The 17,864-nt window shown below is 39.8% G+C and overlaps 2 protein-coding genes across 22 annotated transcripts in view; both read left to right on the top strand.

The window, feature by feature from the left end:
- The window catches only part of DTNB (dystrobrevin beta), a 310,883-nt gene that overhangs the window by 44,591 nt on the left and 248,428 nt on the right, over positions 1 to 17,864 (top strand). For all 21 annotated transcript variants that reach the window (XM_017527170.2, XM_017527155.2, XM_017527133.2 and 18 more), the window contains exon 3: positions 12,124 to 12,204. In XM_017527170.2, coding sequence (XP_017382659.1) covers positions 12,124 to 12,204 — 81 coding nt within the window. The remainder of the gene's footprint in view (positions 1 to 12,123; positions 12,205 to 17,864) is intronic.
- On the top strand, positions 15,928 to 16,943 carry LOC108303449 (coiled-coil-helix-coiled-coil-helix domain-containing protein 2-like). Its single transcript, XM_037737891.1, has one exon. It carries the CDS (start codon positions 15,984 to 15,986, stop codon positions 16,437 to 16,439), a length of 456 nt encoding a protein of 151 aa, XP_037593819.1. The 5' UTR covers positions 15,928 to 15,983; the 3' UTR covers positions 16,440 to 16,943.

Here is a 17,864-nt window from a genome sequence, read left to right as displayed (position 1 = left end):
CTAATTTTTTATATTTTTAGTAGAGACGGGGTTTCACCATGTTGACCAGGATGGTCTCGATCTCTTGACCTCGTGATCCACCCGCCTCGGCCTCCCAAAGTGCTGGAATTACAGGCTTGAGCCACCGCGCCCGGCTATTTTTTATATTTTTAGTAGAGACGGGGTTTCACCATGTTGACCAGGATGGTCTTGATCTCTTGACCTCGTGATCCACCCACCTCGGCCTCCCTAAGTGCTGGGATTACAGGCTTGAGCCACTGCGCCTGGCCATATTTCTTAAGTCATGAATGAATATTGAATTTTATCAATGTTTTCTGCTTCCCTTGAGATGAATGAATTTCTTCTTTACTCTGTTAATACAGTGCTGGGGCCAGCCATCTTTTTCTTAAAGAGCCAGAAAGTAAATATTTTAGGATTTGCAGGCCGTGTGATGAGTTCTTTGTCCAGCTACTCAACTCTGCCATTGTAGCATAAAAGAAGCCATAATAATTTAATAATCTAAATAGTTTGTTTATTTTTAACTTTAATTTTCAGAATATTTCCTTTTGGAGCTCTTTTAAAAAAAATAATTGTAACTTTTAGATTCAGGGAGTACCTGTGTAAGTTTGTTACATAGTTTGCATTTTTCAACCCTGTGTTACCTTCACTATTATGACTTTATATAATATCCTTAAGCCTTTATGTTTTTAGGCAGTATTTTTACATTTCGTTATGAACAGTGATGAAATTAGTTTATTCTTTCTTTGCTTAATATTTTCTCTTTTAGACCCTAAGCAACATGAGAATCAGGATCACATCTGTTTATTATGGTGGCGCCTCAATAAATATTTATTAAAAGAAGAATGAAATATATTACATAGAAATAAGTTGGTAGTTTATGATTCTTACATGATATAGTCACTTAAGAAAAATGAAAGGTAACAGATGAGTAGAGTAATCCTCAACTCTGGTGCTAATGTGAAAGCTCTCCAGTTGATTCTACAAGGTACTTGATACCAGGCCTCCATGCTCAGAGATTCTGATTTTATTTTGTCTTTTCTAAAGTTTGTCAATTTTATTGGCAAAGGACCGACTTTTGGCTTTATTGGTCCTCTTTATGTATCTTTGTTCTCTGCCTCATTCGTGCTGCTTATTTTCCTCTTCATATTTAGGCAATTCTGCAATTTTTCTAACTTCTTATGTTGGGTTGCTAAGGCCATTTGTTTTCTTATGTAACCAGGCCTTTTTTTTTCTTATGTAAGCATTTAAGAATAAACTTTCCCGTTATTTTTTTTTTCATCCCAAGTGTTCTTATAATTACTATTTTTTATGATCAGTTCTCTATTTTCTCTAATTTTTTATTATTAATTACTTAGAACTATCCTTTTTTTGATTGGTTTGTTGGTTGGTTGATTGACTGATTGATAGAGACAGGGTATTGCTATGTTGCCCAGGCTGGTCTTGAACTTCAGGGCTCAAGTGATCCTTCCATCTTGGTCTCCGAAAGTGCTGGGATTACAGGCATGGGGCACTGTACCCAGCTGGAGTATCTTTTACAATTTGAAAGTAAATGTTTTAGTTAAAAAAACCTGTATAGCTTAATTGGGTTTTGGGTCAGGAAATGAGGGAAGATCTAGAATTTTTGAATTTGTTGATAATTTATGTTTTGTGTTTTTCCAGATATTCCATGAGTACTTGAAAATGTGTATGATTTCTGCATTATTTAGATCAAGCTTGTTGCATATTGCATCAAAATCTTTTTTGTCCTTGGTGATTTGATTGCTTGATCTTAATCACTGAGAGATGTTAAATATTTCAGCTTTGATCAAGATTATTCTATTTTTTCTTGTACTTCTGTTGGCTTTTGAAACTTTAATTCTTAGATGCATGTACTTTAAAATGTTATGTCTACCTAGGAAAGTGAATCTGTTGTCATTATATAGTTACCCTTTTTACCTAGTAATGCTTCTGATGCTTTGAAATCTATTTTGTAGCATATTGATGTAGCTAATGCTGGCTTTCTTTCAGTTAGCATACTTAGTACAGTGTATATCTTTTAATTCTTTTACTTTAAAAATTTCTGAATTCTTAGGTTTTTGTCTCTTGTAAGTAGCATAAGCTAGAATATATTAAAAAAAAAAACAGTATGACAATCTTTCCCTTGTCACTGAAGAGTTTATTCTGTCTAGCCTTTTTAGTGAATAGTCATATATTTCATATTTTCTGTTGATAAAAAGTGTCAAATTCTGTAAAATATTCGAAGAGATTTATTCTAAGCTAAATATGAGTGACCGTGGTTCATAACACAGCCCTCAGGAGGTCCTGAGAACATGTGCCCAGGGTGGTTGGGGTGCAGCTTGGTTTTATACATTTTAAGGAGGCATGAGACTAAAATCAAATACACTTGAGAAACACATTGGTTTGGTTCAGAAAGGCAGAACAACTTGAAGGGGTGAGGGGGAGCCTTCCAGCTTGTAGGTAGATTGAAAAGTTTTCTGGTTGGCTACTGGTTGAGTCTACCCAAAGACCTGGGATTGACGGAAAGGAAAGTCTGGGTTGCAGTAAGAGATCGTGGAGACCAAAGTTTTATCATACAGATAAAGCCTCCAGGTAGCAGGCTTCAGAGAGAATAAGTTGTAACATGTTTCGTATTAAACTTAAGGTCTGTGTTGACAGTAATGCCAGAGGGGTAGAGTGAGGCATGTTTGACCCCAGCTTCCTATCATGGCCTGAAACAGTCTCTCAGGTTAAATGTTAAAAGAGCCCTGGCTGAGGAGGAAGTCCATTCAGATGGTTGGGGGGCCTTAGAGTTTTATTTTTGGTTTATGTTTCCATCATATTTTGTGCTTCAATTTTGTCCTTTCTTTGATGTGTTCCTTCTTTCTTTCCCTGTCTTAGAGGAGCTGAGCTTGCTTGCTTCCTTCCATCCCATTGCTTCCCTCTACTTGGTTGTGAGTTGTGTATTTTTCTGTTCTTTACTCTAGAAATATTAACATTAACTAACATATAGCTTATCAATATTTGTAACTTTGTTCAAATATTATGAGAATATTGGAATATTTTAGGGTACCTCCTTTATGAAATTTATACCGTTTTAGTATTATCTTCTTTAAGGGCTGGGCGCAGTGGCTCATACCTATAATTCCAGCATTTTGGGAGGCTGAGGCAAGTAGATTGCTTGAGCCTAGGAGTTTGAGACCAGCCTGGGCAACGTGGCAAAACCCTGTCTCTAGAAAAAAACAAAAATTAGCCAGGTGTGGGGGCTTATTCCTGTAGTCCCAGCTGCTTGGGAGGCTGAGAGTTGGGAGGATTGCTTGAGCCTGGGAAGTCAATGTTACAGTGAGCCGAGATTATGAAACTGCACTCTAGTGTCTAGGTGAGTGAGACCCTGTTAAAAAAAAAAAGATATATATTTTAACTCCACAGATTAGACTTTGTTATTATTTTGTATAATTTAATCCATTTAGCTATTACTTTCTTTTTTTTTTTTTTTTTAAGATGGAGTCTTGCTCTGTCGCCCAGGGTGGCATGCAGTGGCTCAGTCTCGGCTCACTGCAACCTGCGCCTGCACCACCACTTTATATTTGTCTACTAGAAATACAAAGATTAGCTTTTGTATTTCTACAAAGCTAATCTTTGTATTTCTAGTAGAGATGGGGTTTTGCTATGTTGACCAGTCTGTTCTCAAACTCCTAACTTCAAGTGATCTGCCTGCCTCAGCCTCTCAAAGTGCTGGGACTATAGGCGTGAACCACCGCACCCGACCATTTAGTTATTCCTTTCTTTGCTTGCTATTATTCTTATTTGTGTTAAATTCAGATAAATGTAAATTTGAATCAAGGTGGAGAAAGGTTTGTGTCCCCAGCATTTCCCTTTGTGGGATGCGTTCTCTTTTTTCCCTAATTCACCCACTGAGAGAGTCATCCTTCAGTGTTCAGTGGTCTTGGCTGTATTTATGTCTTCCTCTCTGATGGGACCTCTGGCCTCATCTCTGTTTCCCAGGTTTTAATTCTCATTGCAAAGAAAAAGATTAAGTCTTTTACATTACTTATTTGGACTAACAATCCCTTGAAAAACTTCTTATTTTTATTTTTTTAATTTTTTATGCAGAATCTTGATCTGTCACCCAGGCTGGAATGCAGTGGCACGATCTCAGCTCACTGCATCCTCTGTCTCCAAGGTTTAAGTGATTCTCCTGTCTCAGCCTCCCAAGTAGCTGGGATTACAGGCACGCACCACCATGCCTGGCTAATTTTTGTATTTTTACAAAATAGAGATGGGGTTTTGCCTTATTGGTCAGGTTGGTCTCAAATTCCTGACCTCAGGTGATTCACCTGCCTTGGCCTCCCAAAGTGCTGGGATTACAGGCATGAGCCACTGTGCCAGGCCAAACATTTTTTAAATTATAAATGCTTGTGAAAAATTTCAGACAATTCAGCATTTTATTATGCTTGCATCTTCTAGCTCTATAATCTCTTCTCCCTTCATCCTCTCTTCCTCCTCATCCCTCTTCTTCCCATTTGCCTTGCTTTTTATTTTTATTTTTATTTTCCCCCATTTATTTATTTTATTGCATTTTAGGTTTTGGGGTACATGTGAAGAACATACAAAATTGTTGCATAGGTACACACGTGGCAGTGTGATTTGCTGCCTTCCTCCCCATCACCTACGGCATCTCTCCCCTTGCTATCTCTCCCCAGCTCCCCACCCCCCTCCGTCCCTCCCCTATTTCCCCCCAACTGACCCCAGTGTGTAGTGCTCCCCTCCCTGTGTCCATGTGTTCTCATTGTTCAACACCCGCCTATGAGTGAGAACATGCGGTGTTTGATCTTCTGCTCTTCTGCCTTGCTTTTTAAACAAAACACATTTACTTCCTTGTATCTTCCATGGATTTGTTACAGGAAAGGGGTCCTGGTCCAGACCCCAAGAGAGGGTTCTTGGATCTTGCGTAAGAAAGAATTCTGGGCGCGCCCATAGAGTAAAGTGAAAGCAAGTTTATTAAGAAAGTAGAGGAATAAAAGAATGGCTACTCTGTAAACAGTGTGGCCCCGGGGGCTGCTGGATGCCCACTTTTATGGTTATTTCTTGATGATATGCTAAACAAGAGGTGGATTATTCATGCCTCCCCTTTTTAGACCATACAGGATAACTTCCTGATGTCGCCATGGCATTTGTAAACTGTCATGGTGCTGGTGGGAGTGTAGCAGTGAGGACAACCAGAGGTCACACTCTTGTCGCCATCTTGGTTTTGGTGGGTTTTAGCTGGCTTCTTTACTGTAACCTGTTTTATCAGCAAGGTCTTTAGGACCTGTATCTTGGGCTGACCTCCTATCTCATCCTGTGATTTAGAGTGACTTAATCATCTGAGAATTCAGCCCAGTGGGTCTCAGCTTCATTTTACCTTGCCCCTAGATAAGATGGAGTTGTTTTGGTTCAAATGCCTCTGACAGATTGGCCGAGCACCTCCCTCAAATCCTATGGCTTCCTGGAACACAGTGCAGAGCACTCTGCCCTACCTGAAGAATACTAAAAGCGTGGGCTTGTTGTACACAGAATACTGAAAGGAAGTGGCTTCCCCACTACTTTGCTCATCCTCCTCTATCAGTTTTTCTTTGCTAATGTCCAAAATTGTATCTATAGTTTGTCTAACCTTTTGGTTTTATATATTTTTAGGAGAAAGTAGAGCACAGTGTTTTGCACTAGCAACACAACTTCCCCAATTTTAACATATTTATTCATTGAATAACTATTTCAGGTGCTAGTTTTATTGTGTTCTAGTTAGCATTTAACAGTGAACAGAAACAACAAATGGCCTTTGCCTTCATCATGTAACTTCGTTTCCTGGAAATAGTGCAGTAGGAGGCACATGGGGGAAGCACTGGGGTTCAGGAGGGATCTGGGAGAAGCGACACCCAGGATGAGTTGGTCTGAGGAAGTGAAGGAAAGGCTGGGGCGGCAGCACTTGTGAAGACCCCAAGATGAGAGGGCTGGGTGCAATTGGGTGTTTCCTTGCAGTCCAGACTGATTGCAGTTGGGTGTGAGGTGAATTTGAGGAGTGTGCATGAGCCATACCTGTTAGTTGAGCTGGGTAGTACTGTGTTTCTTGAACGTAATTTGATTGTAAAACTCTTTTGGGGCCAGCATGGTGGCTCACACCTGTAATCCCAGCACTTTGGGAGACCGAGGCAGGCAGATTGCTTGAGGTCAGGAGTTCGAGACCAGCCTGACCAACATGGTGATGAAGCAGGAGTGGCCACAAGAAACAGACCTCTCGAACACCGAACAGGGAAGGAAGGGGTGATTTATTCGACTGGGAACAAGGTGGCATAGTTGCCTAACAGCCAAGCTTGTCTAACAAAGAAAACCTCTGCCTTTATATAGGCTTACAACTCTAGATATTACTGTAAAAGGGTCTTGGGTTTACAGTTTCAGAAAGTGCATGTGAGGGGGTAATCAATGAAGTAAGTATGGGGATTTGAGCAAGATTGAATGGGAACAATAGAGGGCATTTCTTCCACTTAAGATTGCCTGAGATCTTAAGGGTGGGGGGTTTAATCTTTAACCTCCAGGCCACTGACCCTATGCCTGCTACGTTTCAACTTTTACTTCCTCCTTTTTTGAGACAAGTGACAGTAAACAGGGGTTTCTTTCCTCAGTGAAACCCTGTCTCCACTAAAAATATAAAATTAGCCAGGCATGGTGTCACACCCCTGTAGTCCCTGCTGCTTGGGAGGCTGAGATGGGAGAGTCGCTTTTGTAAGCTGAAAAAAGTGTAGCGCCCTCACTGCTACACTCCCACCAGCGCCATGACAGTTTACAAAACCTGGAAGGTGGAGGTTGTAGTGAGCCGAGATCACGCTGCTGCACTCCAGTCTGGGGGACAGAATGAGACTCCGTCTCAAAACCAACACCAAAAAAAACCCCCAAAAAACTCTATTGGGCACTTGTTAAAAGTGAAGATTCTAGGCCAGGCATGGTGGCTCATGCCTATAATCATAGCACTTTGGAAGGGCAAGGCAGGCAAATCCATTGAGCTCAGGAGTTCAAGACCAGGCTGGGCAACTTAGCAAAACCCCATCTCTGTAAAAAATACAAAAATTAGCTGGGTGTGGTGGCACACACCTGTGGTCCCAGCTACTCGGGAGGCTGAGGTGGATCACCTGAGCCCAAAGGGTCAAGGCTGCAGTGAGCCAAGATCGCACCACTGCACTCCAGCCTGGGCAACAGTATGAGACTGTGTCTTAAAAAAAAACAGTGAGACCCTGTCTTAAAAAAAAAAAAGGATTCCAGGGGTTCTCACAGGAGATTTTGTTTCAGGAAGTAGCTCTGGAGTGGGACCTGGAATTTGATGCATTTAGCATAGTGCCAGGCAATGCTTATGATCAGATGATGCTAATTAACCCTTAGAATCACATCATCTTCACTATGATTGCAGTTAGCAAATTTTGCTTCATATCCTGCCTTCTCCTATCAACACACACACACACATACACACACACACACACACACGTAGGTGCACAGGCACGACAAATTGGCTGTCACTTATCTCACTTTTATTATTTATATCTTCTTGCTTATAAAAAGACTTTGAAGTTGATCTGGTGTCTACATTTGTCATTTTCCTAAAGCTCTTCTCTTGTCTGGAAATAAAAGGAGGTGTTTGCAGTGCACTAAAATCTCATCTGAGGTTGCGTGTTTCTTTAACATTTTAACAGAATAGAACAGTATCCTTTTTCATGAAAGCATAATTACACGAAATATAGGAAGCTGTCAGTGGGAATCAGCTGTGAGCCAATATCTCAATAAGAAATATTTTAGAAGTAGCTGCAGAGTTTTGCAAGGAGTAGTTGCCAGACATGGTGGCTCATGCCTGTAATTCCAGCTACTCAGGAGGCCGAAGTGGGAGGATCACTTCAGCTCAGGAGTTTGAGACTAGCCTGGGCAAAAAATAAAATAAAATGAAATAAAATAAAATAGTGAAGGCTTATCCTTTGAGGCAGTGGGTGAGGACTTTACTTTCCTTCTAAGAAACCAGCAAAGATGATTGCTCCAGAATAAGGCAGACATATGGGAGGTTTTAGAACCTCTTAGTAGAATGTTGGCACAATATGATTTTAGTAAGATTCTAAGGCTATTGTTTGTATCTAACTCTTTGTGACTGCTATTAGATCTCTAAAATTCTGTTGTGGCACAGCTCCCTAGAGTGTCTGAATTGTGTGCCATCCCACTAATGTCTGTACCTTTTTTCCACTGGGCTTTACGGTGATGCAAGTTCATAAGGAACAGTGGCAAAGGAAAGCAGAGTGACACTTGATTCTTAACTGTTCCTGAAACTTCGGTGTAGAGATCTCTGGCAAACTTGGCTGGAGGACATGGAGTTTATCATTTTCCAAAAGTATTATAGTTAGCTTTGTACTTTTGTGATATTTGCTGTATTTCATCTTTTGCGGTATGCGAATCTGTCACTGCACTGGAGAAAGAGTCTGAAGAAAGGCAGTTATACCAGGTGCACTGACTTTTTCCTGTAGTTACTTTTCCATGAGCAAACATGGCCTAATAATTGCCTTGCAGTCTAATCAGTCATTACTAACCTTTCTGTTCATCTGTTGGGAAGGAGCTTTCCTTTCCTAGCTGTTCACATTTGTTTTCTTAGTATTTCCCATAAAAATATTTCACAAAAATAAATATCTAGATGTTAAAATTACTTATGGTGATATAATGACAGGTTATTTATTAAATGCCCTTGAATCTTTGCCACCATTCTTTGTTTAAATCATCAGTTTAGTTTTTTACTAATATTTAATGGTTCCAATTTAGGCTGAGATAGTGATTTATTAAGAAGCTAAGTAAGTAAAAGAAAACAGAACTGAATAAATTTAACAAAAGAAGTGTAAAACTTATATGCTATTATAAAACGTTGTTGAAAGAAATTAAGGAAGACCCAAATAAATGAAAGACATTCTATGTTGATGGGTTGGAGGACTTATTATTTATAAGAAGGCAGTATTGGCTGGGCACGGTGGCTCATGCCTGTGATCCCAGCACTTTGGGAGGCTGAGGCGGGTGGATCACAAGGTCAGAGATCGAGACCATCCTGGCCAACATGGTGAAACACTGTCTCTTAAAAAAAAAAAAAAAAAAAGAAAGAAGGCAGTATTCCTTAAATTAACCTACAGATTCAATGCAATCCTCATACATAAACATCTCAACTGGATTTTTTTGTAGAAATGGATGGACGGGTCCTAAAATTCATATGGAAATTCAAATGATCCAGAATAGCCAAAAGCATCTTGAAAATTAAGAACAAACTTGGAGGCTCACACTTTCTGATTTCAGAACTTACTACAAAGCTACAATAATCCAGATTGTATGCTGCTGGCATAAGGATGGACACACAATCAATGAGAGAGAATTGAAAATCTGGAATTAAACCCATGTAACTGTGGTCAGTTGATTTTTTGACAAGGGTGGCAGAACCATTCACTGAGGGAAGAACAGTCTTTTGAACAAATGAACTGGATATTCACATGCAGGAGAGTGAATTTGGACCCCTACCTCACACCATGTTATAAATTAACTCAAAATGGATCATAGACCTAAATATAAGATTTAAAACTGTATAACTCTTAGAAGAAAACACAGGTATACATCTTGACCTTGAATTAGGCAAAGTCATCTTGGACCTGACACCAAAAGCACAAATGACAAAAGAAAAAAAAAATAGGCCAGGAGTGGTGGCTCATGCCTATAATTCCAGCACTTTGGGAGGCTGAGGTGGGCAGATCATCTGAGTTCAGGAGTTTGAGACCAGCCTGCCAACATGGTGAAACCTCGTCTCTACTAAAAGTACAAAAATTAGCCAGGTGGGGTGGCGGGAGCCTGTAATCCCAGCTACTCAGGAGGCTGAGGTAGGAGAATTGCTTGAATCTAGGAGGTAGAAGTTGCAGTGAGCCAAGATTACACCTGTACTCCAGCCTGGGCCACAAGAGTGAGACTCTGTCTCAAAACAACAACAACAAAAAATAGATAAATGGGACTTTATCAAAATGATAAACTTTTATACTTCAACAGAGGCCACTAAAATCAAGAAGCCACTACCCACAGAATGGGAGAAAATATTTGCTAATCATGCATCTCGCAAGTGACTAGTATCTAAAGTATGTGAATAACATTTGCAACTCAGTGATAAAAAGACAACTCAATTAAAATATGCTCAGGGCTTGGTGCAGTGGTGCAAGCCAGTAATCCTAGCTCTTTGGGAGGTCGAGGCAGGAGGATTGTTTAAGCCCAGGAGTTTGAGGCCACCCTGGGCAACATAGCGAGACCCTGTCTCTATTAGGCCGGGCGCGGTGGCTCACGCCTGTAATCCCAGCACTTTGGGAGGCCGAGACGGGTGGATCACGAGGTCAAGAGATCGAGACCATCCTGGTCAACAAGGTGAAACCCCGTCTCTACTAAAAATACAAAAATTCAGCTGGGCATGGTGGCCTGTGCCTGTAATCCCAGCTACTCAGGAGGCTGAGGCAGGAGAATTGCCTGAACCCAGGAGGCGGAGGTTGCGGTGAGCCGAGATCGCGCCATTGCACTCCAGCCTGGGTAACAAGAGTGAAACTCCGTCTCAAAAAAAAAAAAAAAAAAAAAATTAAAAATTAGCCAGGCGTGGTAGATAAAGTGACTGTTAAGGGTAAGAGGTTTCTTTTTGGGATGATGAAAATGTTGTAAATCGATTGTGGTGATGATTGCACAATTGTGTGTGTAGTAAACACCATTCAGTCGCATGCTTTAAATGGGTGAATTGTATGGAATGTGAATTATATTACAAATATATTTACATAATATAAAAATATATACTATATATAATATATTTATATATAATTTATATAATATAAAAATATATATTATATGTATATACATATATCTATTTTAGAGATAGGGTCTTGCTCTTTCCCCTTGTTGAGTCAAAAGTTGCTGCCAGATTTTATAAAGGCAGGATAGGTGAAATAAATCTCACATTGGGGCCAACCCTATCTAAAGCGACCTTAAAATTCAAGTAGAGTTCATTTGCAGCAAATTTTAAAATGAGAACAAAATGTGATTTATAAACTCATGTACAATTTTAGGCTTTGGTCTAGTTACTCTGGCTTACTCTTCAAATAGTCATTTATTTTGTTTATGCATTTTTTGGGTCTAGACTCAGAACAGCATTTAGTGCTGATGTCTTGACTTTGCTTCATGATGCCTGAGATCTCAGCAGAAGACTCAAAGGCTCAGGGCTTGAATGATTTGAAGGCTTGCTTACCTGCGCATTTGGCAACCGATGCTGCTTTGGTTGGTGGACTCAGTTCTTCTGCCTTATGAGCCTCTCACTGTGGCCTCTCCACATCAGTCTGGGCTTTCTCATGGTATAGCATCTGGGTTCCCAGGGCAGGCATCCCGGAAGAGCAAGAGGGGAGCAAGCTGTGCCATCTTCTACCATCTGTCTCCAGAAGTCCTACACTGTACTTCTGCTGCGTTCTGGGCAGCGAGGCAGTCACAGTGTCCTGGCCAGATTCCCATGGAAGGAAAGAATCTCTAGATCTTGATGGAGAGGGACAACATACGAGAAGCACATAAAATACTGCTCTGGAAACACTGTTGTGGACACTTTTTTAGGAAAATACAGGCTGCCACAGACCTGGAAGGGGACCTTATAGGCAGCTGGTAGGTTCTCCCATTTCCCAGATGAGGACACTTATGTGCAGAGGCATGCGGCATGGTCACGGTTGCATTCTGTGGTTTGTCAGGCTGGGACAGGCATGCAGCTTTTCTGACTCTAGGCTTGGGTCTTTCCCACGATGCCACCCTGCTGCCCTTTCCTAATCATGTAGTTCACTCACCCATGTCATAAGTGTTCCTACCTTTGGAGTTTTCTCTGATGAACAGACAGGATATCAGGAGCAAAACTAGCAGAGTCCCAGCACGTATTGGGCATGCACGTGTTTCCTATCCTTTTCTCCCTCTGGTTTTTTTAATTGACCCTCCATTTCAAAACAGAAGTCCTAGCTGACTTGTATACTGTGGCAACACCGTAGGATGGAGCCACTTCTTAGCGTTTGGAAACTAAATGGTAAATCTAGTTGAGCATTTCTGTTTGCCTTTTTTCAGGTGCTCAGAATTTTGATGTCATACGACTATCAACTTACAGAACAGCCTGCAAATTACGATTTGTACAAAAACGATGCAACCGTGAGTCATTTCTACTCATTTCTGTGATAGCTGGATAGAGTTTTCAATATTGTAAAAGACTTTAACATGTTCTGGTCATATTGTAATGTTAACTGAACTATTTTTGTCTTAAGTGTTTATCAGTATGTAAGCTTTGTAATGGAAGAACTTGTCATTTTACTCGTTTGCCCCTCAAAATGTTTAACAAACTCAATAATGTAGCTAGTTTTCAGGCTGGTGTGGTATTAATGTTCTTTAAATGGGAGAATCGATTTCTCTGTGTCTTCTATTAAGGAAATGCTTTATATAAAATTATGCTTTATACAAAATGTTTTATACAAAATTAATGCAATTTAGCAGCTTCTGGAGGAAAAGAAAAACACTAATGTTTTTGATAAAGGTATATAGTAATTGAAATTGATTTTCTTGATTAAGCTTAATATAATATGAATCAACCTTTTTTATAAATAATTGCTACCATGTGGATTATAAAATAAAGTGTGTGTGTCTGTATATATGTATATGTATGTCTGTGGTATATATGTAATCTTTCTTCTCTTTATTTCCGTGAAGATGAACTAACTCATGACAGAATTATTGTACTTTTCTTGTGTTTGTATGTATCAGTAAAAAACTATTTCATACAATGGAAAGAACATTAACCTTAGAATTGAATGTGTGGCGTGTTGAGAGCCTGACTAGGCTAGTGGCATTAATAATATAAAGTAAAAGATGCATTGTTCTAAAGGTTTTATTTTGTTACCTTTCACTTAGGATTTTACAGTCGATCTGAAAAAAATTTTGAGAATGTACAGGATAAGTAGTAGTCAGTTTTCAAGTATGTTTTTCTTACGTATGTTCAATTGTTCTTTCACTTTTTATTGAAAAGGTCAATAAATAGTCAATAAACAGAAGAAAATAAACAATATTTTTCACTGCTAAAGAGTCTTCTCATATACATTCATTCTTGATTCTGTACAAGAATGTTAGTGGCAGTGTCCATATATGAGGTCTGCTTTTTGATCCTCTTTGTCTTCCACTGGACTGTTTGTCTGTCCTTCTACCAATAACACACTGTTTCTTGTAGCCGTAACTACTATTAGAGTTTAGTAAATCTAGATGTCAGGCAAGGCAAGTCTTCCTACTTTGCTCTGTTTTTCTTTTTAAGATTCTCTGGGACAGTCTTTTTAATATTTATTTCCATATAAATTTTAGAATCTGCTTGCCAATTTCTACTGAAACCAACAAAATAAAATAAAGAATTCTCTTGTATTTTTTTTTTTTTCATTTCTTTCTTCAAGTATAATTTACAAACAGTAAAATTCCTCTTTTACTGTACAGTCCTGCAGGGATTTTGATTCGGATTGTATTGAATCAGTAAATCAAGTTGGGGAAAATTGACATATTTCCAACACTGAGATTTCCTCTTATGAATGTGGTATATGTTCATCCCTAGAGCTATTTAGGTCTTTAATTTCTTTGTAGAGATGTTACACATCCTTCACTGGATTTTTTATTTTTGTAATTTTTATTTTTTGAATCACAGTCACTCTGTCACTCAGGCTGAAGTGCAGCGGTGCGATCTTGGCTCACTGCAACTTCTACCTCCTGGGTTTGAGAGGTTCTCCTGCCTCAGGCTTCCGAGTAGCTGGGACTACAGGCATGCACCACCATGCCCAGCTAATTTTTGTATTTTTAGTTGAGACAGGGTTTTACCACGTTGGCCAGGCTGATCTCAAACTCTTGGCCTCAAGTGATCCACCCATCTCGGCCTCTCAAAATGCTGGGATTACAGACGTGAACCACCATGCCTGGCCCCTTCATTGGATTTATTACTAGGTCTTCAATGACATGATACTATTATTTTAAAATTTCATTGTTATGTTACTGATGTATAGAAATACAGTGATTTTTATATCTTGATCTCATTTCTAGCAGTTGTTCTCAACTCATATTAATTTATCTGTAGAATCTTCGATTTCTGTGTACATAGTTTTGTTATTTCTGAATAATGACAGCTTTATTTACTCATTTCCAATATGCTGATGATTTCTTTATCTGCATATTTATCTTGGTTTGGCCTCAAGTACAATAGAAGTGATGATAGTGAACATTTCTTATCTCATTCCCATGATCAGAGCAAAGCCTCTCGTTTTACTATGAAGAAATATGTTTTTGGCAAGTCCTTTGTAGGTAACATTTGTCTTAGCCTGTTTTCTGTTGCTTATAACAGAGTACCTGAAACTGGGTGATTTATAAAGAAAGAAATTTATTTCATACATTTATGGAGGCTGGAAGGTCTAAGACTGTGGGGCCATATATGTTGAAAACCATCTTGGTGCTGGGGACTCTGCAGAGTCCAGAGGCCATGCACAGCATCCCATGGTGAGGAGGCTGAGTGTGCTAGCGACGGTCTCTCTTCCTTTTTCTATAAAGCCACCAGTCTTACTCCCATGATAAGTCGTTAATTAATTAGTCCATTAATCCATGAGTGGATTAATCCATTCATGAAGGCAGAGCCCTCATGACTCAATCACCTCTTAAAGCCTACCTCTCAATACTGTCACACTGGGGATTAGATTACATTTCAACATCATTTTTGCAGTGGACAAATATTCAAACCATGACAACCTTAATCAGATTAATTAAGAAAGTTTCCTGGTAGTGTGTTTCTTTATTTCTAAAGATAAGGTTTCCTTTAAAAGTTGCCTTTTTGATAATGATTTCTAACTTAATTTCATTTTAATCAGAGAGCATGTTCATATAATTTTAATCCTTTAAAATTTGTTGAGATTTGCTTTATGGCTCAGGTTATGGTCTTTTTTTCTTTTGAGACAGAGTCTCATTCTGTGGCCAGTACTGGAGTGCAGGGGTGAGATCTCGGCTTACTGTACTCTGCCCACCAGGTTCAAGCAGTTCTCCTGTCTCAGCCTCTCAAGTAGCTGGGATTACAGGCGTGCACCATCACACCTGACTAATTTTTGTATTTTTAGTAGAGATAGGGTTTCACCATGTTGGTCAGGCTTGTCTTGAACTCCGCACCTCAAGTAATCCACCTGCCTTGGCTTCCCAAAGTGCTGGGATTATAGGCGTGAGCCACTGCGCCCAGCCAAGGATGTGGTTAATTTTTTTTTTTTTTTCTAAGATGGGGTTTCACCATATTGGTCAGGCTGGTCTCGAACTCCTGACCTCAGGTGATCCGCCCACCTCAGCCTCCCAAAGTGCTGGGATTACAGGCGTGAGCCACTGTGCCCAGCCAAGGATGTGGTTAATTTTTATATGTATCTTTTTGTACTTGAAAATAAAGCATATTCTCTCATCAGTGGAGGCTGTACTTTATATAGTGCTCATTATGCCTACTTTGTTGTGAAGTTTAATCATCTGTGTCTGTACTTTTTGAGTGTTTATTTGCACTATTACTTACTAAGAGAGGTGAGTTAATATCCCCCACTAAGCTTCTGAATTCCTTTGTGTCCCTTTGAGGTTCTATTTATTTTCGCTTTATATGTTTCAAGACTATTCTATTAGATGTAAATAAATGTAAAGTTCTTACATCTTTCCTTCTTTTCTGTTTACTGTTTGTTTTTTGGACTCTAGGGTCTCACTTTCTCACTTTGTCACTCAGGTTGAAGTGCAGTAACACAATCATAGCTCACTGAAGCCTTGAACTCCTGGGCTGATCCTCCTGCTGTAGCCTTCGCAGTAGCTAAGGATACAGGCATGTGCCACTGTGCCTAACTATTTAAAATTTTTTTGGGGGGTCATTGCATGTCTAAAGTCCGAGCAGCCCCGTCGGTAGGATGCCGCGTGGAAGCCGAAGCCGCACCTCCCGCACGGCCCCTCCGGCCAGCCGGGCCCCTCAGATGAGAGCTACGCCCAGGCCAGGACCAGCTGCTCAGCCACCAGCAGCGGCACCCCCCTCTGCAGTTGGCTCTCCTGCTGCTGCGCCCCGGCAGCCAGGTCTGCTGTCCCAGATGGCAACCACTGCAGCTGGCGTGGCTGTGGGCTCTGCTGTGGGGCACACACTGGGCCACGCCATTACTGGGGGCTTCAGTGGAGGAAGTGATCCTGAGCCTGCGAGGTCTGACATCACTTACCAGGAGCCTCAGGGAACCCAGCCGGCGCAGCAGCAGCAGCCTTGTTTCTATGAGATCAAACAGTTCTTGGAGTGTGCCCAGAACCAGGGTGACATCAAGCTCTGTGAGGGTTTCAGCGAGGTGCTGAAACAGTGCCAACTTGCAAACGTATTGGCCTAATCAAGAAGTTCAAACTGGAGAAATGGAAAACCAGCTCTCATAACCAAGCTAACTTAATATAAAAATTTAATTAATAGTGAAAGTATAAAGTGTAGCCTCTCCTGTCATTCCTAGCTTCCTTGCTTCAGAATTGAAATGGAAGGGGGTGTTCCTACTCTGTAGAATTTGGAGCTGGTCAAATGTGTGGCCTCCTTAAACTAGCTGTTACGATTTTATTCTTTGTGAGTTAATTAGAATAAAGTGATTTTTCTTTCCAAAAAAAAAAAAAAAATTTTTTTTGTGTGTGGAGATTAGGTTCCACTGTGTTCTTCAGCCTGGTCATGAACTCCTGGCTTCAACTGAAGCTAGGAGTGGGATTACAGACATGGACCACTGCACCAAGCCTCTTATATCTTTCTTATGAATTAAAACTTATATCATTATTCAGTGACCCTCTATATCTTTAACAATGTGTTTTGTTCCACCACTAAAAAAATATATAAAATTCATATATTGTAAAATTCACCCTTTTAGAGTGTACAATCTTTTCATTGATTTTTAGTGTATCCATAGAGTTGTATAACCATCATCACTGTCATATTCTAGAACATTTTCATCACCCTGGTAATAAACCACATACCCATTAACAGTTACTCCACATTCTTTTCATCTCCCATCTCTGGCAACTACTAATGTACTTTTGAAAAATGGATTTGTCTATCAGTACTTCATCCCCCCCCCCTTTTTTTTGAGATGGAGTCTTGCTTTGTGGCCCATGCTGGAGTGCAGTGACACGATCTTGGCTCACTGCAACCTCTGCCTCCTGGCTTCGAGTGATTCTCCTGCCTCAGCTTCCCGAGTAGCTGGGATTATAGGTGCCTGTCACCTCACCCAGCTAATTTTTTTGTATTTTTAGTAGAAACAGAGTTTTGCCCTGTTGACCAGGCTGGTCTCAAACTCCTGACCTCAGGGGATCCTCCTGCCTTGGCCTCCTAAAGTACTAGAAGTTTTCTTCTATTTTTAGTTTGTTGTGTTTTTATTATGAAAGGATATTTGATTTTTCCAAATGCTACTTCTGTGTCTATTGAGTTGATCATGTGGTTTTACAAAAAAAGCTCCCCCCTTTTTTTCTGTTACAAATAAAGTAACATCACCTTTATTGTGGTTAGAAATTGTCATCTACTTATATTTAAACCTTTTTTATGTCTTTGTGCTTTACACATATTCCTTGCAAACAGCATATAGTTTGATTATTTAAAAAAACGTGAATTTGCCAGTCTTTGTCTTTTAAGTGGTACGTTAGTATGTTTATAGTTATTGCAATTAACTGATATATTTGGATCCACACCAGCCATCTTTTTTTTTTTTTTTTTTTTTTTTTTTTTTTTTTTTTTTTTTTTTTTTTTTTTTTTTTTTTTTTTTTTTTTTTTTTTTTTTTTTTTTTTT

This window comes from Cebus imitator, unplaced genomic scaffold, assembly GCF_001604975.1.
Source record: "Cebus imitator isolate Cc_AM_T3 unplaced genomic scaffold, Cebus_imitator-1.0 Scaffold1, whole genome shotgun sequence".
In the NCBI taxonomy this organism is placed as follows: domain Eukaryota; kingdom Metazoa; phylum Chordata; class Mammalia; order Primates; family Cebidae; genus Cebus; species Cebus imitator.
Note: the sequence above shows the minus strand (reverse complement) of the source record. Positions and strands in the feature narration are given on the sequence as shown.

What these genes read in the sequence shown, in the direction of transcription:
- LOC108303449 (XM_037737891.1), top strand. Translation starts at nt 15,984, where the DNA reads ATGCCGCGTGGAAGCCGAAGCCGCACCTCCCGCACGGCCCCTCCGGCC.